The sequence below is a fragment of the Lepus europaeus genome, chromosome 2, assembly GCF_033115175.1.
Source record: "Lepus europaeus isolate LE1 chromosome 2, mLepTim1.pri, whole genome shotgun sequence".
Lineage (NCBI taxonomy): Eukaryota > Metazoa > Chordata > Mammalia > Lagomorpha > Leporidae > Lepus > Lepus europaeus.
In genome coordinates, this window is record NC_084828.1 from 164,632,543 (window position 1) to 164,657,324 (window position 24,782).

Below are 24,782 nucleotides of genomic sequence, written 5' to 3' on the forward strand. Positions count from 1 at the left end.
AGTTACACAGAGAAAGAGAGGCAGAGAGGGAGGTCCTACGTCCACTGGTTCACTCCCCAGATGGCCACAACAGCCAGAGCTGTGCCCATCTGAAGCCAGGAGCCAGGAGCTTCTTCCAGGTCTCCCATATGGGTACAGAGGCCTAAACACTTGGGCCATCTTCCACTGTTCTCTTAGGCCATAGCAGAGAGCTGGATCAGAAGTGGAGCAGCTGGGACTTGAACTGATGCCCTTATGGGATGCCAGGACTGCAGGTGATGGTTTTACCCGCTATCCCGCTATGCCACAGTGTCTCCCCCTCGCCCCCGCATTCTTTTTTGAAAATATTTTTTGCCATTGTAGGATTCAGAATCAGAATTCCATTTGACTTTACTTTCTGAACAAAAATATTAACTATGAGGTATAGAGTTTGATGCTTTTTCCAATTGATGCTGCTGAAATAGGCAGTTACGTTATCTAAGACTGTTTCCATCCTTCAGTGTAACTGGAATTCAGCTTGTCTGTTGACAAGGCCAAACCGCACCCCATCCCCCCCATCATGTTCTTGCTGGTGGCTCATGGAGGATTTGGGACCTGGATTACACGAACTCGGCATTGCCAGTGTTTCAAAAGCTTGGGTTAATTCACCTCTATGGGCCTCCACTTCTTTATTGGCAAAATGGAATCAAAATACTTCCCTGAGAGGGCTCTTAGGAAGATCTGTGGTTCTCATTGCCCTCATCTTCTGGCGTCAGAGCCAGAGGCAGGCTAGTGTATTGGGGAGGAAAATGTCTACTACGATTTCCCTTTTTGTCAGTTCAAGTATGACTTGAAGGGAGTAAGGTGAAAGGATCGCTACTCCTCACTTAGTTTGCTGGTTTTACTGTCTTTATAGCACAAAAGTATGAGCAGGCTGGCAAAAATGTGGGCATCTGGTCATGCGTGTCCCTGTCTTTCTGCTGGAGAGAACTGGAGTCTCTAGTGTCCTGGTGGAATCAAGTAGGGAGAAAGTAGCAATGAGAGCTGTGGTACAGCTGTTGCATGTGATGCCATCTGTTGGGGCCTTTCCATTTGAGGCTCTGGGTAGCTAATAAACAAGAGGGTCTTAAAGATTGAAATTGTTACTAATGAGAACTTCTGCAGGTTTTTTTTTTTTTTGGACATGCAGAGTGGACAGTGAAAGAGAGAGACAGAGAGAAAGGTTTTCCTTTGCTGTTGGTTCACCCTCCAGTGGCTGCCGCAGCCGGTGCACTGCGCTGATCCGAAGGCAGGAGCCAGGTGCTTCTCCTGGTCTCCCATGGGGTGCAGGGCCCAAGCACTTGGGCCATCCTCCACTGCACTCCCAGGCCATAGCAGAGAGCTGGCCTGGAAGAGGGGCAACCGGGACAGAACCCGGCGCCCCGACCGGGACTAGAACCCGGTGTGCCGGCGCCGCAAGGCGGAGGATTAGCCTGTTGAGCCATGGCGCCAGCCAACTTGTGCAGTTTTAATACAGGCATTTTTCTTGTTTTTCCTTGAAAGTAAACAGCACAACGATGTTCTTCAGGAGCAAGTATAACTAGGAAGTAAAAAGTGGAATTGTCTTAAATAAGAGTCAACTTCATTAAATCAGAATATATTCATCACTGAAAAGGTTTACCTTGTCATTTATGGATCTCATTACTCCCTATGAAAGAGTCTGTAATCCTCTGGTTTGTTGCACTGTTATCTTTGTGGATTCCTAGCAAGTGCTGTTGTCAGGAGTCTTGTAATCTGGTACTGCCATATTGTGAGAACACATGAGCCCCTGAGCAGAATCTGAGCTCACAAATTCAGCCAGTGAAAAAGGTGAAAATTGACTTTCAGGTGATGATAGAATGTTGAAGTTAGAGCTTTGGAAATTTACCCTGGCAGTGTTATCCTGATTCTTTATTTCAGTATAAATTCATGTGTCTTTGTAGTAGTAAACTTTCATAATTTGATTGGGGGGGAGGGCAGACCCTGTAGAAATGTCTGGCATAGTATGTACCACTTTGACATTAAGGGAATCACTTTGTAACTTTATGAATAAAACTTTGCATGTCTATGATGTTTCTGCTGTGGAAGATAGCTTTGAAATAATGTATAAGATTAAAATTAATAGTTAATATTTAGTGGTTGGTGGACTTCCAAATGAGAAAATCTTTATCAGAATTTACTTCTGTAGATTAAATCAGAAAAGTCATTTCTGATTTAACACCAAGAGATTGGAAAATGAAATCAATATTACTGGAATTCTAGAATTGTTTCTTCATTTCAGTAGGTTTTATAAGAATGATCAGAAAGAATTATTGGGAGCAATTTAACTTAGAATACATAGTGTAAGTAAATTTCTAGTACAATTTGCTTAAGGAAAATTGACTTAATATTTCAAAGTTATGTCTGTATTCAAGGAATTGATTAAAAAATCATGCTTTTAATTATGTAAAGACCATTGTAAGGTTTACAGATCAAAAAGTAGATTCATCAGAACACATGAAAGCTTGTATCCATTAAAACTATATAGGACAAAGGAAGAGATAAAATTTTGAAATTGATTTAATAAAATAGATCAGTGTATCAGAATAGTTGTTCTAATTTATTCAGTAGTTACAGTGCTAATAATTGGAGCCCAATTAGGATTTATGCTATAGGAGAAAAGAGAAAAGGGTGTGGAGGTAGTCCTGGTTTTGTTTGCTCAAGTAGATGTAACCTTCCTGCTGTAGAAGGTATTTCACAAGCGCTCAGATTGCTATGTGTTCTCAATAAGTGGTCATCTCATTTCACTGGCAGGAAAATGGGAGCCCTCTTGGAATCATCCCTTTTACTCAGTCCTTCCAAGCCCCATGAAAGCTGGAAGGCCTCCCTTCTAATCTGTCCTTTTCCCCTCAATCCGTATTTGGAGTTCCTCCTTCAAGCTCTGTTCTTTTCCTCATCTTATGGCAGCTTCTGGCAAAGCTAAGGAAACAGAAATCACAAATCACAGTATAGCACAGCATTCAGCCACTGAGGCTTATAGGCCAAACCTGGTAAGGTCTGCAAGTTAGAAGTAGTTAACATTTTAAAAAGGGTATTAGGGAAAAATATATATACATGGCAGATGATGGAGATGGTATGCAACTTGCGAACAATACTTTCTTTTTTTTTTTTTTGACAGGCAGAGTGGATAGTGAGAGAGAGAGACAGAGAGAAAGGTCATCCTTTTTGCCGTTGGTTCACCCTCTAGTGGCCGCTGCAGCCGGTGCATCGTGCTGATCCGAAGCCAGGAGTCAGGTGCTTTTCCTGGTCTCCCATGCGGGTGCAGGGCCCAAGGACTTGGGCCATCCTCCACTGCCTTCCTGGGCCATAGCAGAGAGCTGGCCTGGAAGAGGGGCAACCAGGATAGAACCCGGCGCCCCGACCAGGACTAGAACCCGGTGTGCCGGCGCTGCAAGGCGGAGGATTAGCCTGTTAAGCCACGGCGCCGGCGCGAACAATATAGTCTTTATACCCTAGTCCTTAACAGAAAAAAATTTGTCTATCCCTGACAAATAAAAATGAGATTCAACTACAGGTATGAGAGGAAAGTCACATGAACACCTTTATATCATGGCTTTTAAAATTTAGATAAAGTGGGTAGTGTCCTTGAGAAACAAACCTACTAAAATTACAAATGACTCGAGAATAAAGAAAAGGGCCTGGTATTTGGTTTAGCAGTTGGGATGCCCACATCCATTTCAGAGAACCTAGATGAATCCTGGCTTCTCTTCTGATCCAGCTTCTTACTAATTTATACCCTGGGAGGCAGCAGTGATGTACTCAAATACTTGTATCCCTGCCACCCACGTGGAAGACCCCGTGTGAGTTCTGAGCTCCTGGCTTGCGTCTGGCCTAACCCTGGCTATCTCTGCCATTTGGAGAGTCAACCAGCAAATGGAACATCTCTGTCTCTCTGCCTTTCAAATGAAAAACAAAGAACTAAGAAGTAAAAAGTACCTAAACAATTGGATCAGTAGCTAACTGCACCCCTCCTGCCACCGTCCCCTCTCCCCAATACGTCGAATATCAGTGAGGTAGGAAATAAGCATGTATCCATCTAATCTTACCTAATCTATTCCCATCCTTTCTTCCTTCTGTTTCTTCATTTTTTTCTTTTCTTTTGTTTAATCTATTTTAAGAGATTTATTGCAAAAAGTTGGCTTATGTAATTGTGTGGGTCATTTGGGCAAGTCTGAAATTTGAGGAGCAGGACAGGCTGCCAGGAGAAGCAGGCTTTGGGGCTCCTGGTTATGAGCAGAAGCTGTGGTTGAGAAGTGGAATTCTCCAGAAGTATACCAGTTCTGCTCTTAGGACCTTACATCTGATTGAACCATGCCCATCCAAGTTATTTCAGATGAAATCCTTTACGTAAATCTGCAAAATACTTTCACAACAATATCTAGACTAGTATTTGCTTGAATAACTGGGCGCCTAGGCAAGTTGAGTTATGAAACTGACCATCACAGGTAGGTTCTATCAAACTTTCAAGGAATTAATAATTTTTATACAAATCAAACATCACTAATCAAAAAATCTGAATTCTTGATGTTCCAAAACCTGAAACTGATTTTAGAACATTTCAGGTATCTGAGTTAAGGTTGCTGTCAGTAACGTGTATACAAACATTCCAACCCTCCTCCTTTACCACACTCCCCCCAAAAAACATGAAATCTGAAACACATGTGGTCCCAAGCATTTCAGATAGGGATACTCAACCTTTACAGAGTGCTATGGAGAATATATAAGGAAAGAAAAGTCTCTAATTTAGTATTAAGTAATGTAACATTGATACCAAAATAATGCAAAGATCAGAGAGGAGTCATAGGTAAATCTTGACATGACAATTGAAAAAATTCTAAACAGTGTTTGATCATCCAGGTTGGGTTCTGCTAGTTACTGCTCACCATTTGTCTAAAGAATTTAGCCAGTCAGAATCAAAATGGAAGATACAAAACTGTCTACATAGTGACTGGAAGAAAATCTGTGGTGAAATTACTAAATGGGGAGTGGGTGGGCAGGCATTTGACTTAGCAGTTAAGACACCGTTTGGAATGCCTACATCCCATGTAATTCCAGGGTTCGAGTCCTGGCTATGATCCAGAATCCAGCATCCTGCTAAATAAGGCAAACCCTGGGAGGCAACAGGTCCAAGAACTGGGGTCCCTGCCACCCGCCATGGGATTCCCGAAATTAGTTCCTGTCTCTCGGCTTCCACCTGGCCTAGCCCTGGGTGTTGTGAGCATTTGGGGAGTGAATCAGCAGATGGGGGCATCTCTTTTTCTGTCTCTACTATCTGTTTCTCAACTAAATTTAAAACAAAAGACTTAAAAATTTTTAATGACAGTTTGAATAAGGTGATGCGGATTATAAGGACAATATTTTTAAAAGCTGGGCCATTCACTACCAGTAAATAATTACATGTTACTTATGAAAAGTTGGCCTTACTAACAGAAACGTATTTAATAAAAGATGAACAACTATTTCTTTAAAAAATATTCTTTATTTGAAAAGCAGAATTACGGAGAGAGGGAGAGACAGAAGGAGAGTGAGATACTCCGTTCTCCAAAGGGCTACAACAGCTGTGACTGAGGCAGGCTGAAGCCAGGAGCCTGGAACTCTATCTGGGTCTCCCCATGTGGGTCCCAGGTGCCCAAGAACTTGGGCTATCCTCCGCTGCTTTCCCAGGTACATTAATAGGGAGCTGAATCAGAAGTGGAGTGGCCGGGATTTAAACCAGTGGGAGGGGAATGCTGCAGGTGGTTGCTTAACCTGCGGCATCACAAGGCCAACCCTGAACACTATCTTTAAGGAGAAAGTTAAAACATTTTTGTTTGGTTGTCTAATTTCTAGTAGTTCTTTGTTGCAATTTCTCACTATGATTGATAACTTAGCTTTCAAAAAGTACAAATCTATTTTAAATTGAGGTAAACTGTCCAGGGAAATTTACCAACTTTAAGTGAGCTTTTGTACATGTACACACCCAGTTAAGATCAGAGCATACCTTTTTGAGTCATGTGGGCGACCACTGTTCTAATTCTTACCAGCGTAGGTTAGCATTGCGTGTACTCAAGTTACGCCATATATGTTCTTATGTTTGGCTTCTGTTGCCCAGTGATAAATGTTTTTGAGATTCTAGGGTTTGTTATAAAGGAGGAAACCTGGAATTGATGTTGAAATTATACTGTTGACCTTGTTACATATTTTAGTCCAACTTCATCAGTTGTTTCTTGAACTTTTTTTTGATCTACAGTTACATGAAGATTTCAGTAACAGATACTCCAGTATAATTACTTGTAGTATCTAGAATTTAGTTACTTGTAGTAACTGTACTGAAGTAACTGCTTAGTTACTATGAAGACGATGACCACAGTATAAAGCCATTTCATCACCCCAAAGAAAATTCATTTCCCCTTAATACCTACACCCTTGGTGATCTGTTTTTGCATCACTATAATTTTGTCACTTCACGAATGTTACATAAATGGACTCATATTCTTTACCCTTTGATGTTACCTTTTATACTGAGCATAATGCACTTATGATCCATCCAACTTGTCCATCAAAAGTTCATTATGTCTTTTGCTGAGTGATAGTCCATTGTCCGGATGAACGTTGTTTATCCATTCATCTGTTAAAGAAGTGTGTGATTATTTCCAGATTTGGGCTATTAGAAAGCCACAATGGGCATTGTGTATAGGTTTTTGTTTGAACAGATGTTTTTCTAGGATAAATCCTGAGGAGTATATTTGCTGAATCATATAAGTCTACATTAGATTTGGACACGTATCTTCCAGAATGGCTACACTATTTTATATATCTCTGTAGCAGAGGCTGAGAAATCCACTTGCTCCAGAGTCTTGCCAGCATTTGGCATTATTATATTTTTATCCTTAATATGTCTAGTGACATCTTGTTTTAAATGTGAATTTCCCTAATGGTCAGTGATGCATAGCATCTTAAGTCCCCTCACCCACCCCCCCACCCCCCATCCCATCTCTCTATCTTTGGGGTGGTGTATAAATATTTTGCCTATTTCTAGTAGGATTGCTGTTTTCTGACTGTTGAGTTCTGACATGATGTTGAGCTTGTATTCTTTTTCCTTTTTTCTTTTTTTTTAAATTTATTTGACAGGTAGAGTTACAGACAGTGACAGAGACAGAGAGGTCTTCCTTCCGTTGGTTCACTCCCAAAAATGGCCGCTACAGCCAGAGCTGCTCACAACCGAAGCCAGGAGCCAGGAGCCAGGTGCTTCCTCCTGGTCTCCCATGTGGATGCAGGGGCCCAAGCACTTGGGCCATCCTCCTCTGCCTTTCTGGGCCACTGCAGAGAGCTGGACTGGGAGAGGGGCAACCGGGACAAGAACCGGCTCCCATATGGGATGCCAGCGCCACAGGCAAAGGATTAAGCAAGTGAGCCATGGTGCCAGCCCCATGCTTGTATTCTTAAGTCCTGTGTCAGATGAGATTTGCAGCTTTCCCATTCTGTAACTCATGTTTCGGTCTTTATAGGAACTTTTACAGAGCAAAAGTTTGTAATTTTGGTGAAGTCCAGTGCATTTTCTGTTATGGATCATGTATTTAGTAATCATACATAAAAACTTTGCCTAACTCTGAATCATGAAGATCTTTTCCTTTGATTTCTTTTAACATTTTCTTCCTTAAACTTTTTATTTTACAATAAGTATAGACTCATGAATTTGTAAAAACTGCATCATAGTCTCATGTACTCTTCATATAGCTTCTCTCATGTGGTGACATGTTAACTTTTCAATTTCACCGGTTTTTACATGTATTGATGTGCAGTTTTATTGCGTGTTTTTGGTTTTAGAAGGAAAATATTCATTTTTTCCTGCTAAGTAAAATGTTAGTTACTGATTTTTGGCAGATGCTCTTTATTAGGCTAAAGGAGTTTCCTCCTATTCCCAGTTTACTAAGAATTTTTGTTTTTCCTTCATGAATGTGTATTGAGTTTTAGCCAATGTTATTTCTGCATCAATTAATAAGGTTAAATGATTTTCCTTTTTTTAGAAATGGTTCATATGATGGATTTCATTGATATGAGTTTCAAGTAGTGAACCAGCTTCGTATCCTTAGAATAAACTCAACTTGGTTTTATATTTGTCTTTATTTCTGGGTTTGACTTGCTGATTGTTCAGGATTTTTGCATCTGTGTTCATGAGGGATATTGGTTTCTGTGTGTTTTATGAATAATGTCTGTTTTTGATATAAGAATAATATTGGTCTTATGTAACATGTTAAGTAATTGGTTTAACTTGTTTAAGTGTTTTGTGGAATTTAATAAACATCTGGGCCAATTGTATTGATCTTTGTGAAAATAAAAGCAACTTTGGTTGCTTATTTCATTTGTTTTTCTATTGTGTTTACTGATTTCTATTTCCTCATTCTGACTTTAGGTTCATTTTGTCTTTTTTATCAGGTGGAAGCTAAAATTATTGATCTGAGACCTTTTTAACTGTTAACATTTATTGCTATAAATTTCTCGGTGCTGTTTTACAAATTTGTCTTACAAATTTGGTGTATTATATTTTCATTCAGGTAAATTAATATATCCTCTTTCCATTTCTTCCTTGACCTTTGGATTATTTAGAAATTTACTGTGTTTGTCAAAAAAAAAAAAAAAAAAAATGGCCGGCGCCGTGGCTTAACAGGCTAATCCTCCGCCTTGTGGCGCCGGCACACTGGGTTCTAGTCCCAGTTGGGGCGCCGGATTCTATCCCGGTTGCCCCTCTTCCAGGCCAGCTCTCTGCTATGGCCTGGAAGTGCAGTGGAGGATGGCCCAAGTGCTTGGGCCCTGCACCCACATGGGAGACCAGGAGAAGCACCTGGCTCCTGGCTTCCAACGGCAAAAAGGAAGACCTTTCTCTCTGTCTGTCTCTCTCTCTAACTATCCACTCTGCCTGTCAAAAAAAAAATTTTTTTTTACTGTGTAATTACCAAATGCTAGCAGTTTTTCCTCTGTATCTTCTGGATTTCCTGTTGATATTAGTAGGTCAGAGAAGATACTTTGCTTCAGTTTTTTAGTATCTAATTTATCTTCAGTGCTTTTTACTTTATTGCTGTTTGTTTTTAACCGATTGCCGCAGAAATCACGACTAGCATCAACGTTTTTATCACTCAAGTGCAGTTTAGATACCTTACTATCACCAGAATTGCTTTATCCCACAACCTTTATGATGAAGTTATCTTTTTTTTTTCTTTTGTGAAGATTTATTTACTGTGAAAGTCAGAATTACACAGAGGTAGGAGAGGCAGAGAGAGAGAGGTCTTCCATCCACTGGTTCACACCCCAATGGCTGGAGTTGCGCTGATCCGAAACCAGGAGCTTCTTCCAGGTCTTCCCACGTGGGTGTAGGGGCCCAAGGGCTTGGGCCATCTTCTGCTTTCCCAGGCCATAGCAGAGAGCTGGATCAGAAGTGGAGCAGCCAGGTCTTGAACCGGCGCCCATATGGGACACTGGCACTCCAGGCGGCAGCTTTACCTGCTATGCCACAGCACCAGCCCCGATGAAGTTATCTTTAATATTACTTCTATATGCTGAGAATATTATAACTTTTGCTTCTGTTAAACAATTTTAAAAGTTCATTAACAGTTTATGACATAAACTTCTTATGTTACTTTTCTTCATTCTTGTTCTAAGTTACCTTTATCCTTTTTCGTCTATGAGCAAATTTTCAAATTGAATAATTTCTATTGAATTATCTTTTAGTTTTCTGGTTTTTGTTCTGTGTGATTGCTATTTGACTTTTGTGTGTTGGTCTTGGCATCTGGCAATTTTTCTATAAACTCACTAAATTAGTAGATTTTGTCCAATTTTTCTGTGTAGCCAGTCATGTAATTAAATAACTGTAGTTTTATTTCTTCTTTCCAGACTGGATACCTTTTCTTTCTTACCTTATTGCAGTGACCAGAACATCCATTGAAATTCTGAATAGCAGTTGTAGGAACAGACTTTATTTTGATCCCTATCATAGGGAAAAAAATATTCAGCATTTCACTAAGTATGATTTTTAGCTGTTTTCTGTGGATGCTGTTTGTTGAAAATTTCCTTCTCTTCCTAAGAACTAGATGTTGGATGTTTGTCAGATGTATTTTCCTTGTCTATTGGGATAACCATATGTTTATCCTTTTACAATTTTTTTAATATAACAATTTATGCTTGTTTTTTGAATGTTAAGTGAATCTTGTAATCCTGGGATAATCCTGCTTGGTCATGAAATATTATCTCTATATGTTAATGGATTCAATTTTCTAATCTTATTACTAACATTTTTACATTTACAGGTATATTCAGGGAGGATATTGGACTATAGTTTTCTTGTAATATGTTTGTCTGCTTTTATTACCAGAATAGTGCTGGCCTCACAGTAATTTTCTAGAACAGTTTGTGTAGAATTGGCATTTTTTTTTCTTAAATACTTGGTTAATTCCTCAGCAATGCCATCTGGGCCTGGAATTTCCTTTGTGGGAAGGCTTTTAACAATAAATTTGATTTGCTTAATAAACAGGCCATACTAGTTGTGTCTTGGGTGAGGTTTGGTTGCTTTTTAAGGAATTTTTCCACTTCATTTTAATTGTCAAATTTACTGGCCAATATTTTTATAATATTCTATTAACATTTTAAAATTCTCACCATTTTTAAAAAACAGATGTTATCTATTTGAGGCAGAGTTAGAGAGGGAGAGACAGAAATGTCTTCCATTTGCTGTTTCACTCCCCAAATAGCTGTACCAGCTGGAGCTGGGCCTATCCAAAGCCAGGAGCCAGGATCTTCTTCCAGGTCTCCCATGCAGGTACAAGGGCTCCAGCACTTGGGCCATCTTCTGCTTTCCCAGGTCATAAGCAGAGAGTTGGGTTGGAAGAGGAGTAGCTGGGACATGAACTGGTGCCCATAGCTACTATGCCACAGCACCAGCCCCAATGTTCATTTTTGATGTTTAAAATTTTTGGCTTTTTCTCTCAGTCTGAGAAGTGATTTATTGATTTTAATTATCTTCTCAAAGAACCAGCTTTGATTTCATTGATTTTAGCTGAGGTTTTTTTTTTTTTTTTTTTTTTTCTTTTTTAAGATTCTATTATTTGAGAGAATTACAGACAGAGGGAGAGAGTGAGAGGTCTTCATATCCACTGGTTCACCCCCAAATGGCTGCAACGGCCAGAGCTGAGCTGTTGAAGCCAGGAGCTTCTTCAGGGACCCCCTGACAGGTGTAGGCGCCCAAGCACGTTGGCCATCTTCTGCTTTTCCAGGCCATAGCAGAGAGCTGGATCGGAAGTGGAGCAACTGGGACTTGAACTGGCACCCATATGGGATGCCAGCACTGCAGGCAGCGGCTTTACCCACTATGCCATAGTGCCCCCCCTTTTTTATTTTAAAGATTTATGTATTTATTTGAAAGGCAGTTTTATGGTAAGAGAAGCAGGCAGAGGCAGACAGATCTTCCATCTGCTGGTTCACTCCCCAAATGGCTGCAATGACCAGAGCTGGACTGGTTTGAAGCCAGGAGCCTCCTTTGAGTCCCCATATGAGTGCAGGGGCTCAAGCACTTGGGTCATTCCTTACTGCCCTCTCAAGCCACCAGCAGAGAGCTGGATTGGAAGAGGAGCAGCCAGGACATAAACCAGTGCCCACGTTGGGCACCAGTGCCACAGGCAGAGGTCTAATCTGCCACACCACCGTGCTGGCCCCTACATAGGGTTTTAATACTATTTTAGATGATCACACAGATTTTGACATATAAATAATAATAATTTCATTTTCATTCATATCAAACTACTTTTGAATTTCCCTTTGACATCTTGACACATCTTTATGCCCATGAGCTATTTAAAAATGTGTTATTTACCTTACAGATATTTTCAGATTATCCAGAGAGATTTCTAGTTTAATTACATTGATGTGAGAGAAATACTCTGAATGGCTCTAATTCTTTCAGAGTTGTTGATTTGTTTCATAGCCAAAGTATGGTTTATCTTGATCAATATTCTGATGTTATTAATTGAAATATTCTATAAATGTTAGATCAAGTTAGTTGATAATGTTTTTTTCAAGTACTTTAGAAAAACATTTAAATTTACATGTTAAAATTATAATGTGCTGGCCGGTGCCGTGGCTCAACAGGCTAATCCTCCGCCTTATGGCGCCGGCACACTGGGTTCTAGTCCCGGTTGGGGCGCCGGATTCTATCCCGGTTGCCCCTCTTCCAGGCCAGCTCTCTGCTGTGGCCCGGGAAGGCAGTAGAGGATGGCCCAAGTCCTTGGGCCCTGCACCCGCATGGGAGACCAGAAGCACCTGGCTCCTGGCTTCGGATCAGTGCGATGCGCCGGCCGCAGTGGCCATTGGAGCGTGAACCAACGGCAAAAAGGAAGACCTTTCTCTCTATCTCTCTCACTATCCACTCTGCCTGTAAAAAAAAAAAAAAAAAAAAAAAAAAAAAAAAGGAAAAAGAAAATTATAATGTGCTTTATGTATCCTCATTTTTCATGGATTCATTTTTATTTTATCAGTATATTTTGCATTACTTGTGGCAGCTTTTATTTTATAAAAAGGCCAAGGCCACAACATTATCTTCATTTCTCATGCTGTTTTGCAATATGGCCTTGTGACATAGAATGATAATTCCCCTCTGATTGCATGTGGGCTTTTCTTAGTGGCTTGGAATATATCATGTAGCAGGAATGGTGCTCCCAGAATAAGGTCTGAAGGCCATAGAGCTTTCACTTGGTTATCTTGGAACATTCCAAACATTCTCAGATTGCTCTTTTTTAGAACCCACTGCCTACTAGGAGCCACAGCAAAGGGAGAAGCCATGTGTAGGTGTTTTGGTTTATAATCCTAATTCGGCTATTACAGCCTAGGCAGGCCATTTGGATAGCAGGAATGCAGTTACTGGAGCCATCAAAACTGCCTCCAGGGGCTGTATTGATAGGAAACTGGAGTCGGGAACCAGAGCTGGGTTTTGAACCCAGGCAGTTCCATACAAGATGAGAGTGGCTTAGCTGCTAGGGTAAATGCACACTTCTAACTCCTCTCTTAATTGGTGATATAATTGATTTCTTATTCTTGGATATAAAGTAGTTCTCAGTACCTTGGGGTGTTCTCTGTTGTCTTGTGGCATCTGTGTCTTGCCAGTAAGATAGGCTATACAGCTCATTGTCATGCCTCTGTCATGGGGCAGAGTGTTTTCACACCCTCTGTACCTTTCAGGATTTGGGGCTTTTAGACATTTCAGCAAAATACATTCAGGTGACCTGTGGTCCATGTCTGTCTGAGGACTCATCGTTTTATTTGCCTCAGAATGTTAATTATACTTTTAAAAATTTTTATTTTTTGACAGAGTGGACAGTGAGAAACAGAGAGAAAGGTCTTCCTTTGCCATTGGTTCATCCTCCAGTGGCCGCTGCGGCCGGCGCACCGCACTGAACCAAAGCCAGAAGCCAGTTGCTTCTCCTGGTCTCCCATGTGGGTGCAGGGCCCAAGCTCTTGGGCCATCCTCCACTGCCTTCCTGGGCCACAGCAGAGAGCTGGACTGGAAAAGGAGCAACCAGGACAGAATCCGGCGTCCTGACTGGGACTAGAACCATTGGTGCTGGCGCCCTAGGTGGAGGATTAGCCTATTGAGCCATGGCGCTGGCCTAATTATACTTTAAAATTGTACTCCTTTTACTCACTTAACCTCTTAGGAATTGGTTACATTTTGATCAATAAGAATTTGTTCTTTTGTGTGTCTTTCTTCAAATCTGGATGACTCTTGGCCGTTCTGTGCTGACTTTATTTGCTCTTTTGAGATATTTTGAAAATATACATGATCAGTTGATAGCTGCCTGCATCTGGAAGATGATGGGTGCAATAGAGTACCAGGAGGAGCCTAGGATTCCCTGTCTTCCCTGGGTGTCACTGGATACTGTGAAACATCCTGATCCTTTGGGAATAAATTGCTGTATTTATATCTTTTACCCATGTTCTGAAGGCAGCACAGGAGGTGACTGTGGCTCCTACTCAACTATTTCTACTGCTTAGATTCCTCTAGGGAAGTTTCCTGGCTCCCCATGTTTGCTGCTTCTCGGCACGAAGCACCCACCTTTGGCATCAGTTTTTTTCCTCGGTATTCTATGGAATATGATTATCTCTAAATCTGCCATTTGTCCTTCTGCAGTTCCTTGTCACTTTGGGCTCACTGAGGACACTTGCTGCTTGTTTAACACTCTCAATTTAAAAAGCAGGTGTGGTTCTGGAGCAGGTGACCAGTCTGCCATTTTAGTCTCATTGTGGAAGTTAAGTGTAGGAATCCCGTGTGCTTTGTTTTGTGTATGGATCTGGAGTTTCGCTTTTTCTTCTGCCAGCTCTTTCTTATTATGAGGTAGAAGAAGTACTTGTGTGTCTTCTAATCTCAAATATCTTCATCTATTCTGGGATCTCAGTATTGGTGAAAATCCTTTTTGTGTATTAATAAGGAAATGATTTAGTTTTGACAAGGTTACGTGGAATATATTATAAGTACAAATATTGAAATAAAGTTTGTGAAAAGTTTTAGAAAGTTATTGCCTGTATTCCTAACATTTTTGTATTGTATATAAAAAGGTATTTTGAATGATTTTCAGTGAATGCAATAAGCATAATTTTATCAAGTTGTGAAAAAGTCAGGTTTTGGGGGCCTGCATTGTGGTTAAGCTGCCACCTGTGATGGCAGCATGCCACATAAGAGCTGGTTTGCGTCCTGGCTACTCCACTTCTGATCTAGCTCCCTGCTAATGCTCCTGGGAAAGCAGCACAACATGGCCCACGTGCTTGGGTTCCTGGTAACGACATGGAAGACTCAGATGGAGTTCCAGGCTCCTAGCTTCAGCCAGGCCCAACCCCAGTTCTTGTGTGATTTGGAAAGTAAGCCAGCAGAGAGATCTCTGTAACTCTGCCTTTCAGATATATAATTAAATCTTTTTTTTCTTAAATCAACTTCTTAGTATGTTTACATAGATTTATTTATTTGAAAGAGATAGGCAGAGGCAGAGAGAGAGAGGTCTTCCATCCGCTGGTTCACTCCTCAGATGGCTGCAACGGCTGGAGCGGTGCCGATCCGAAGCCAGGAGCTTCTTCTGGATCTCTCACATGGGTGCAGAGGCCCCAGTGCCTTGGGCCATCTTCCACTGCTTTCCCAGGCCATAGCAGAGAGCTGGATAGAAAGTGGAGCAGCCAGGACTTGACTGGGTGCCCATATGGAATGCTGGAACTGCAGACCAGGGCTTTAACCTGTTGCAGCACAGCATCGACCTCTACATAGGCTTTAAGTGAACCAGAGTGCTTACTTTTTATTTAATCTCTTGGCTTAGTTGGTTCTTTGCTATATTAAAGAACCTGTTTTTTTCTTTTTCCAGAGCAGCATCTCAGACATGTCGAAAAAGACGTTTTGATTCCTAAAATAATGAGAGAGAAGGCCAAAGAGAGATGTTCTGAACAAGTTCAAGGTAGGATTCCAATATTCATATAAAGATCAAATTAATTTTTAATAATATGATCTGAATTTAATCCTTTGCCTCAGAGTCAAGATGTCAGTGAATTAACATGTATGAATTGATTCTCACCCTTTCACTGAGATACCAGTATGTCAGCTTTCAGAACTTCCAGGCTGTGTTTAATACATTTACAATTTAAAAATATTTCCTCAAATTACTAGTAAAAATCCATTTTTTCCCAGAAGTACAGTTACATGTAGAGAAAAACTTGGTGTATGTATTTTGGAGAAATGAGTTTCTGATGATTTTTGACAGGGAAATTAGTATCATCAAGCCAACTATGTGCCTGTTTGTCATCTATCAACATATTCCTATATACTAGTATGATTTTCTTTAATGTCATCGTCTATTAATGGAATTCCAATAGGACTTAAAATGAGTCTGGGTCTTCTTTTTTGTTTTGCTTTGCTTTCTAAGTAGAAGATTCTCACGTAAATGTATGTCGTAGGCACCCACATAAACTTGTTTTCTTGGAAAATGTTTTTAACATGAAATATCCCTACATGTCTAGGGACATTAATTAGTATGTAACATTCTAGCAAAAATATAAACAAAGTAAGGTGAAAATGAGTCTGTCTGTAGTACCTCTATATGATAAGTAGTTAGAAAAGCAGATGAAAGAATACTGTAGGAATAAATGCCTTTTAAAAAGAAATCTATGTCTTGGATCGGCCATCAAAAAGTAGCGACATTGAACTGATGCCGGCTGTTGCACTAACTCCCCTTAGCTTTCCTATGCAGTCAGTCATCTGTTGCCGGGAGTGCAGGGATTCTTAGTGAGGGTGGTGGGCACCGCAGGCGTCTGCAGCAGGGCCAGTCTGTGTCAACTCGAGTTCTAGGACTGTGTCAAACATTCGGATACTAAGAACATTTCTGTCACCTTCCATTTCCCACCCTTTAGAGATGACCTTTCCAGTTGATGGATGGAGGCAATAAAATAAGAGTAACTCTGTAGACTCGCCATCGTGTGATGGTCATCTGTGTTAAATGACTTCTTATGAACTATTCAACTTCTAAATCCATCCATAAATTAGTAATTTAAGACAGATAATTACTCAGTGTTATTCTTGCTCTCACTGTGAATTAGTTGTTTAATTGGAGTACTTTCCCTCTAACCCCACCCCTGGCACCTGCAGGCAAAGTTCAGTGCACATCTGGCATTGGCAGGTGTCATGCTGATCGTCTCAAGTGGTAATCCTCCACTGCCACAGATTTTAAAAGTGCGTATATATATATATATATATATATATATATATATATATACATATCCTCATTCAGGTGAGGGAGGATAAAACTTAATTTAACACTGTAGCTTTCTTAATTCTTTAACTACCAGGAAGATTTACTTATAACTTTAGACAGATATATCAGTAGGAAGTTGTATTTGTGCTGCTTTTTAATGCATTGTTCTCATTGAGGATGAAAGAAAATTAGCTAACTCAATTATAGACTTATTGACATGATTCTGATGAAAATGCAAAATGGTTGTATACAGCTTTGGATTTTAGAGTGCCTTTACCTTTAGACAATGATACTTTGCTTTTGGTCTTTGAAATAATAGAGAATTACTTTAAAATATTTGTGTTGCGTAACTACTTATAATGGTACAGAAAAGAAACTCTAATTTTCACTTCATCAGATGTTAAGTTGTTGAGGATGTTGACATGGTTAAATTTTGAGCTTTTTAAAAATATGCTTACAGTCTCTGAATACTGAAAGCATCCAAAAAACCCAAAATTCGTTTGGATTATTTCATTGCATTTGAGCTTATCATAATATATGCTATAATTGATTTTTGAATATTTGAATTTCTTATCTAGTATTGACTTTTTTAGGCCATATGGTTCAAAACAGTGTTTCAGAATCTAAAATGGATTATTTCATAAAGGAATACTAAATCCTTAATATCCTCTCTGTTTAACCGTGTGAATTAGGAAAGACTACATTACTACTGCTCAAGCATCAGAAGAAAACTGCATTTAAACTGAACAATAAGACATTTAGAATCAAGATAACCCTATTGTGGTTTATTTCCTGTTTAGCTTTTGCTTTATGAAATAATTAGAGGATTTTTACACAATCATTATACATGCTAATTGTTTGGGTCTTGAGTAAAGATATAGGAATTTTAATAAGAGATCTTACTTTGTGCTAAATTCCTGAAACATTATTTAGGAAAGCTTTTCATTTGATTTTTGTGTGTATGTGTCATTTCAACCCAGCTGATCATAAGAATTGGGTCACACTGCCAGCAACTTAGGTTTGTGAAGGGAATGGAACAGCTTTTCCAGGGACAAAGAGAAATGAAATCACTTTCAATGAAAGAAAGATGCCTCATTATAGTCACCCACAGCATTTATTGACAGCCACACTTCCTATTAACAAGGAGCATTTAACTAAGAGTTTGGCTGTTGGATCTTTGGACTTGATCTAATTTGCTAGCATTAATTAGTTTCTTTTGAGCACAGACACTTGGTGCTCACAGCTATAGATTTGGAGGGCTAATTAGGATAGAAAATTGAACAGAATGGGGTAAAGCATTAACCTTCAACCATTACCAGCTGGGACACTGATAAAGACCACAGAGTCCAAATGCTCCCTATTGATGTGAAGAGTACCCTAATGAATATCAATTTCAGCCAGGTTGCTATATTCTTACTAGTTCTCTCTTCATTATAATTTTTTAACCAGCTTCCGTGATGCCTCCATTATCTATACACTACGGTTTTTATATGTATACTGATTGCATAGTCGGAGCTGCACATTTCACCTAGTGTTTGAACACAATCAAAATTTGTCTTAAGCAACAGATAGCATGTAGAATGTCACATTATATACCCTATAACTTCTAAAATTTAACTTTACTGATTCTAATTCTACAGTGAATTTGTACATCTTACAGTAACTGTACCACGTTAATATAACGAAAACTGCAACTTTTTGGTGACAGTTAAGCAGTATTAACCTGGGATCAACCTGAGAATCTTTTTCTTTATGGATGAGGTTTTAAGGATGTAAGATAAAATATTAAAGTTTGTGTTTTTGAAGAGAAAAATAGTGTATAACTCCTTTTCTCAATTCAGATTTGAGATGTCTGATCTTACTGTTGTGGAAACTTTGATAAGATTATGAACTCTGCTGTAATCAAAAAAGTTAATTTAACCACAAACTTCAACTTTATGCTATTCTTTGGCAGTGAGTAAGTGCCACTAGAATAAATGACTAAAATACACTGGTAGACATTAACACAATGAATGCTAAGTACATTGGGAATGGAATTGAAGGAAAATTCTAGAATGGTTACAACTTTTACTCCCTCCTACTTTGCACATTTCCCTAAGCCAAAACAGAAATCTTCTCCTACCAATCAATAGTGGTGATGGAATCATCGTTCTTGGATTTGGAAGTTACCAACCTGTGTTTTAGGGAGATAACTTGATAAGCTCTGGGGTTGCTTTCAACTTGGTTGTTGCACCTGTTTGACTTTACCAATCTAATGTTTTATATTTTTTGTTATTAGTGTTTTCATGTTTTTAAGATGTAGTCCTGGTCATATAGATTGGTAAAGTATGCATTCAAGTATTAAATGTTTCTCTTCTGGAAGTAGAAATTCTATAAAGGGAAGAGTCATTGAATTGCTCTTTCATAAAAATTGCTTATTTCTTTCATTTTTTGAAATGCATAGTTGACATTTAATAAAAACTGTTGAATTATGACATTTGCTTTAAAACCAAGAGCCTGCTTCTGTTTATGCTATGAAAAATCAAGACCAAAAAAGTACTACGTCATCAGAAATGGCTTGGAATGTTTAGTCTTTCTTCCAGACTTTTATCCCTTGGGTCATTTTTTTTTTTATTAAAGATTTATTTATTTTTATTTAAAAGAGTTACAGAGAGAGGTAGAGACAGAGAAGTCTTCCATCCTCTGGGTCACTTCCCAGATGGCTGCAACGGCCGGAGCTGCACCAATCCGAAGCCAGGAGCTTCTTCCCGGTCTCCCATGTGGGTGCAGGGGCCCAAGGACTTGGGCCATCTTCTACTGCTTTCCTAGGCCATAGCAGAGAGCTGGATCGGCAGTGGAGCAGCCAGGACTAGAACTGGTGTCCATATGGGATGCTGGCGCTTCAGGCCAGGGCTTTTACCCGCTGCACCACAGCAGTGCCTTGAGTCTTCTTTTAATGAATCTTTTGTATCTGTGTTGCAGTCTTTTTGATCTTTAGACTAATAAGTGGGGTATAGTTCTGAATGAATTAAGTAGAGTACGAGGAAGTATGAATAAATTGTTTCTTTGAAAATCACGGTGCCATAGTTAGATGATGCAGAAGCTTGATAAAATGCCTGCACTCTTCTGTCAGATAAACCTGACTCATGTTGGATTTTTCCAAATTCCAAAGAAGATGAATAGAAAAGAAAAAATAACACGGGATAGTCTTGGAAAAGTTGTTTTGATAGTTCTCTTCCTGCCATCATTAACAGAAATTGGAGGACTACAGAATTTGCATAGTCAAAATCATCAGTCTTCTGTCCAGCTGTTTCTTGAACCTGTCAAAAGCTTTCCCTTTGTTTTTGTGCCATCATTATTGTGTATATTTTTGTCATTAAACAGTTCACTGATATTATCATTGAAGTAAGACAACACATCTGCAGATGTGTTTGGATATATTAAGAGGATGATACATATAATCACTGACTGTGATATCTGTTATGTATAAGCTAAGTTTGTACTCTAAGAGATTGACATAAGGTACCGTTTCTGCTCTTTGGACTTAAATTGCACTGTGTCAGGGATCTCCAGGACCACCCCTAGGGTTGATGTCTTGTTGGAAAGACTCAGCATTTAGTCATACTCATGGCTAAGATTTAATACAATAAAACATATACACAGCAAAATCAACAAAGGGAAAAGGCACATAGGACAAAGTAGAGAGGAATCCGGATGCAGGCTTCCAGGAATACTTTTAATTGAGTCACTTATGTGCTTATTCCTCCAGGACTGAAATGCAGCAGGTGGGAAATGTTGTCTACCAGTATAGTTCCTTGGAGACTTAGTCTCCGGAGTGTTAACTGCCAGTTGATCTGTATGGGCACCCACTGCCTAACACACTGAAATTTCAGAGTCCCAGAAGAAAAGCAGGTGTTCAGCATGATCATTTTGTTGACACAAACTTTTTGGGCACGGTGAGCTACTTTCATCAGTTTCTGGTGGGGATACTCCTGCAATGCAAGTTCTCAGATGCCAGCTGAGGGCTAACCCTTACAGGCTGGCATTGCTAAGGATGTGGCAGTGTCGTGCATGTTCCAGGAACTGTTTTCTGCACATGGACATAATAAAAGTTAATTACTAGTAAGTACTTCAGTTTGTTTCTGAGGCCTGATACTATGTCAGTAAAATCATAATAGACCTATATCAATCACAAATACAGCTGAATTATTTTCATTGATGCAGTGGTTCTGTTACATTTGTTTAGTCATACCCCATTATCAGGTTTAGTAGTTTAATATGAAGGTCTTGTTTCTAATAACAGGACAGTTTGCAATAAAATATGTGTAATAGAACATAAATGCCCTGAAATAAAATGGCGAGGTTTCTTTTCAGAGAAAGGTGTAGTATATTAGCGGCGGCCATTGTGGGGTGAACCAACGGCAAAGGAAGACCTTTCTCCCTGTCTCTCTCTCACTGTCCACTCTGCCTGTCAAAAAAAAAAAAAAAAAAAAAGAAATCTTTAAGTGTTAAATTTAATTGACTAGAGTAGGGCAGAATGAATATACTGTTTTAGACAATTTGTGCAATTCATCTTTGAAGATGTACTTGTGAAGTCTACACTGAACAAAAAATTGCATGGTTTTAAGCTTAAAATATTAGTGAATATTATAAAATGGAATGTAGCTCTTTGCTAGTACTTCATTAACAGGTTTTTATTCTGGTATTCCTAGATATCAACTTTCAATTATTTTCTTGAAATAGATTTAAATCCTTTCATCTTTTTAGAAATTAATCCAAAATTAAATATGGTCTTTAAACAGTACCAAGCACTTGTATATAAAATCCAAGTATAAGATCACACTTCACTTACACTACCTGAATCTCCAGTTGTAATTGACATTCTTTCTAGGTGATCAGAGCCTGTCTCTGGTAAACTGTTTGTAAATACCACAGATAATAATTATATTTTGACTGGAATACATTCCAATAAGAATATTCTGTGTTAGATAAATAATAAAGGAGGCAGTTTCGTACAAAACTCGGATGTATTAGAATGGTATATTTTGAGCGAGTTAAAGTAGGTAGTCCTTTTTTGAGTGGTGGGGCAGGAATTTGCTTTGAACTGTAATGTGTAGAACAGATAAAGGCAGTATTTTATTGTATTAATGTTGCTACATTTAAAAAATCCATACATGAAAGCAATATTTTTATGAAGGACATTTTTAATTAGAAGTTAAAGATCATAATTGTAATCCAATATGTATGTCTTTTCAGTTTTTTTGTGGTTTTCTTTTTTGGAGGTATGTAAAAGTATGGAATAAATCCTAAATGACATATAAAGAGATAGTTCTAAATAGTACTGATTTCTTATTTATTCAGATTTCCAGAATTCTGTTCAGTTAAATAGAAGGTAGAGATTTTACTCTAAGGTCCACGAACAAGTGTATTTGTTACTGTATTTTCTTTTAAGATTTGTTTTATTTATTTGAAAGTTAGGTCTTCCATCCACTGGTTCACTCCCCAAATGCCCGCAACCACTGGAGCTAAGCTGATCCAAAGCTAGAAGCCAGGAGTTTTTTCCAGGTCTCCCACGTGGGTGCAGGGGCCCAAAGACTTGGGCTATCCCCCACTGCTTTCCCAGGTGCAGTTTAGCAGGGAGCTTGAACAGAAGTGGAGCAGCCAGGACTCGAACTGGTGCCCGTATGGGATACCAGTGCTGCAGGCTGGGGCTTTAACCTGCTGCGCCACAGTGTGGCTCCGTTATCACATTTTAATATATTGCTTCAGTTGTATTAGCATTTGTTATTTGCATATATTTTAGTGTTAGTCAATTATTACATTTCTAAAATTCTTTTATGAAGGACATTAATTTTGACTCATTTGAGCACTTGAGTGAAACCTTGAGTTTGTGTGGAATGTAGTTAATTCTGGCATACTTATTGTGCACAGTGAATAAAATAGACCAGTAGCTTTGCAGTTTTGGACCTTACCTCTCACTAGGTGTAAGGGAGTAAATAGTAAACAGTTTAAGTAATTTTAAGTGCTCTGGAGGAAATAATATTGAGTGTGGACAGTGCTGTATAGGAATGGGAGTGTGGCTTTTTTTTTTTTTTTGACAGAGTGGACAGTGAGAGAGAGACAGAGAGAAAGGTCTTCCTTTTGCCGTTGGTTCACCCTCCAATGGCCGCCGTGGTAGCGCGGTGTGGCCAGCGCACCGCGCTGATCCGATGGCAGGAGCCAGGTGCTTCTCCTGGTCTCCCATGGGGTGCAGGGCCCAAGGACTTGGGCCATCCTCCACTGCACTCCCTGGCCACAGCAGAGAGCTGGCCTGGAAGAGGGGCAACCAGGACAGGATCGGTGCCCCGACAGGGACTAGAACCCGGTGTGCCAGCGCCGCAAGGTGGAGGATTAGCCTAGTGAGCCGCGGCGCCGGCCAGGAGTGTGGCTTTTAATAAGGGGGTCAGTGCAGGTTCCGCCGGAATAATATCTGGACAAAATTCATGAAGGGAATAGATATACAGTTACCTATGAGAAGAATGGTCTGGGTGGAAGAAATAGCACTGTATAGGTTCAAGGGATGAAAAGGTTCACTGTGGAAAGGATGGAATGAATGAGGGATAGTGAAAAGGGAGGGGCTCGGCAAAGAGATTGGAGGCACAATCATTTATGGTCTTGTAAGTACTGAGGACTTCTGGGTACCCAAGAGAAATGGAAAGACAAAGATGACTGAACAATGCAGGGAGACTGAGTCTGACTTACAAGATAGTACTTGCTGCTGTGTTAAGAATAGATAGGGGCCAGAGTTGTGGCATAGTGGATAAAGCTGCTACCTACAATGCTGCCATCCCAAATATGCCCCAGTTCATGTCCCCGTTGTTCCACTTCCGATCCAGCACTTTGCTGATGGCCTGGGAAAAGCAATGGAAGATGGCCCAAGTGTTTGGGCCACTGCTACCCAGGTGGGAGACTCAGATGAAGCTCCTGGCTCCTGGTCTGGCCCAGCTCTGGCCATTGCGGCCATCTGTGAAGTCTGCAAGCGAATGGAAGATTTCTTTCTCTGTCTCCCTCTTTAACTCTGACTTTCAAATAAAAAAACCTTGAAGAGGCCGGTGCCTTGGCTCACTTGTCTAATCCTCCACCTGTGGCGCCGGCACCCCCGGTTCTAGTCCTGGTTGGGGCGCTGGTTCTGTCCCAGTTGCTCCTCTTCCAGTCCAGCTCTCTGCTGTGGCCCAGGAAGGCAGTGGAGGATGGCCCAAGTGTTTGGGCCCTGCACCTGCATGGGAGACCAGGAGGAAGCCTCTGGCTCCTGGCTTCAGATCGGTTCAGCACGCCGGCTGTAGCGGCCATTTGGGGGATGAACCAATGGAAGGAAGACTTTCTCTCTCTCTCTCTCTCTCTCTCTCTCTCTCGCGTGCGCGCACTGTCTAACTCTGCCTGTCCAAAAAAAAAAAAAGATGGAATTAGGGGCAAGGGCAGAATCACAGACAGTAGTAAGGTTGTGATTGAGATTATCCAAGTAACAAATTCTGGTGTATTAGAATGGTGGTAGCTGTGAATTGGAGGTGATAAGAATGGGCACATGTGGGATATATTTTGAAGGTTGAGGCAATGGAAGATGATGGCTCTATTCATCTTAACAAGTAAAACAATGGAGTTGCAATTAGCGGAGACGAGGAAGATGTGTTTAGAGGCATTGTATTTTATGTTTTTTTTTTTTTTATTGGTTGTGGATCAGAAGTTTAGTTTTGGACATGTTTTGATATTATCTATTAGACATCTAAATTTGAAACCATTTTATTAGATTATATTAAAAGTTAACAAAGGGAGACAAAGCAATAGGATATACAGTTGTAGTTTTATTTGTATGTAAACAGTTTGAGTTCTGTTAGTGTACAATTAGAACATGTGTTCCACTTTGACAGTGGTAGATTAAAAACTTACTTTTGTTCCTTGGTTTTAAGATGCATCTAGATTACTTATTATGACAAACTGTAACTACACAGATAGGTTAATTCAACAACAAACTATCCTTCAGTATTATTGAACAGTATTTCACATAGT

At 39.9% G+C, this 24,782-nt stretch overlaps 1 protein-coding gene across 4 annotated transcripts in view; it reads left to right on the top strand.

Moving 5' to 3' along the window:
• The window catches only part of CMC1 (C-X9-C motif containing 1), a 79,100-nt gene that overhangs the window by 9,782 nt on the left and 44,536 nt on the right, over nucleotides 1-24,782 (top strand). For 2 of the 4 annotated variants that reach the window (XM_062215453.1, XM_062215463.1), the window contains exon 2: nucleotides 15,381-15,470. The exons of 1 other annotated variant lie outside the window; for it this stretch is intronic. In XM_062215453.1, coding sequence (XP_062071437.1) covers nucleotides 15,381-15,470 — 90 coding nt within the window. The remainder of the gene's footprint in view (nucleotides 1-15,380; nucleotides 15,471-24,782) is intronic. One more of the 4 variants, XM_062215473.1, reaches the window with a different exon arrangement.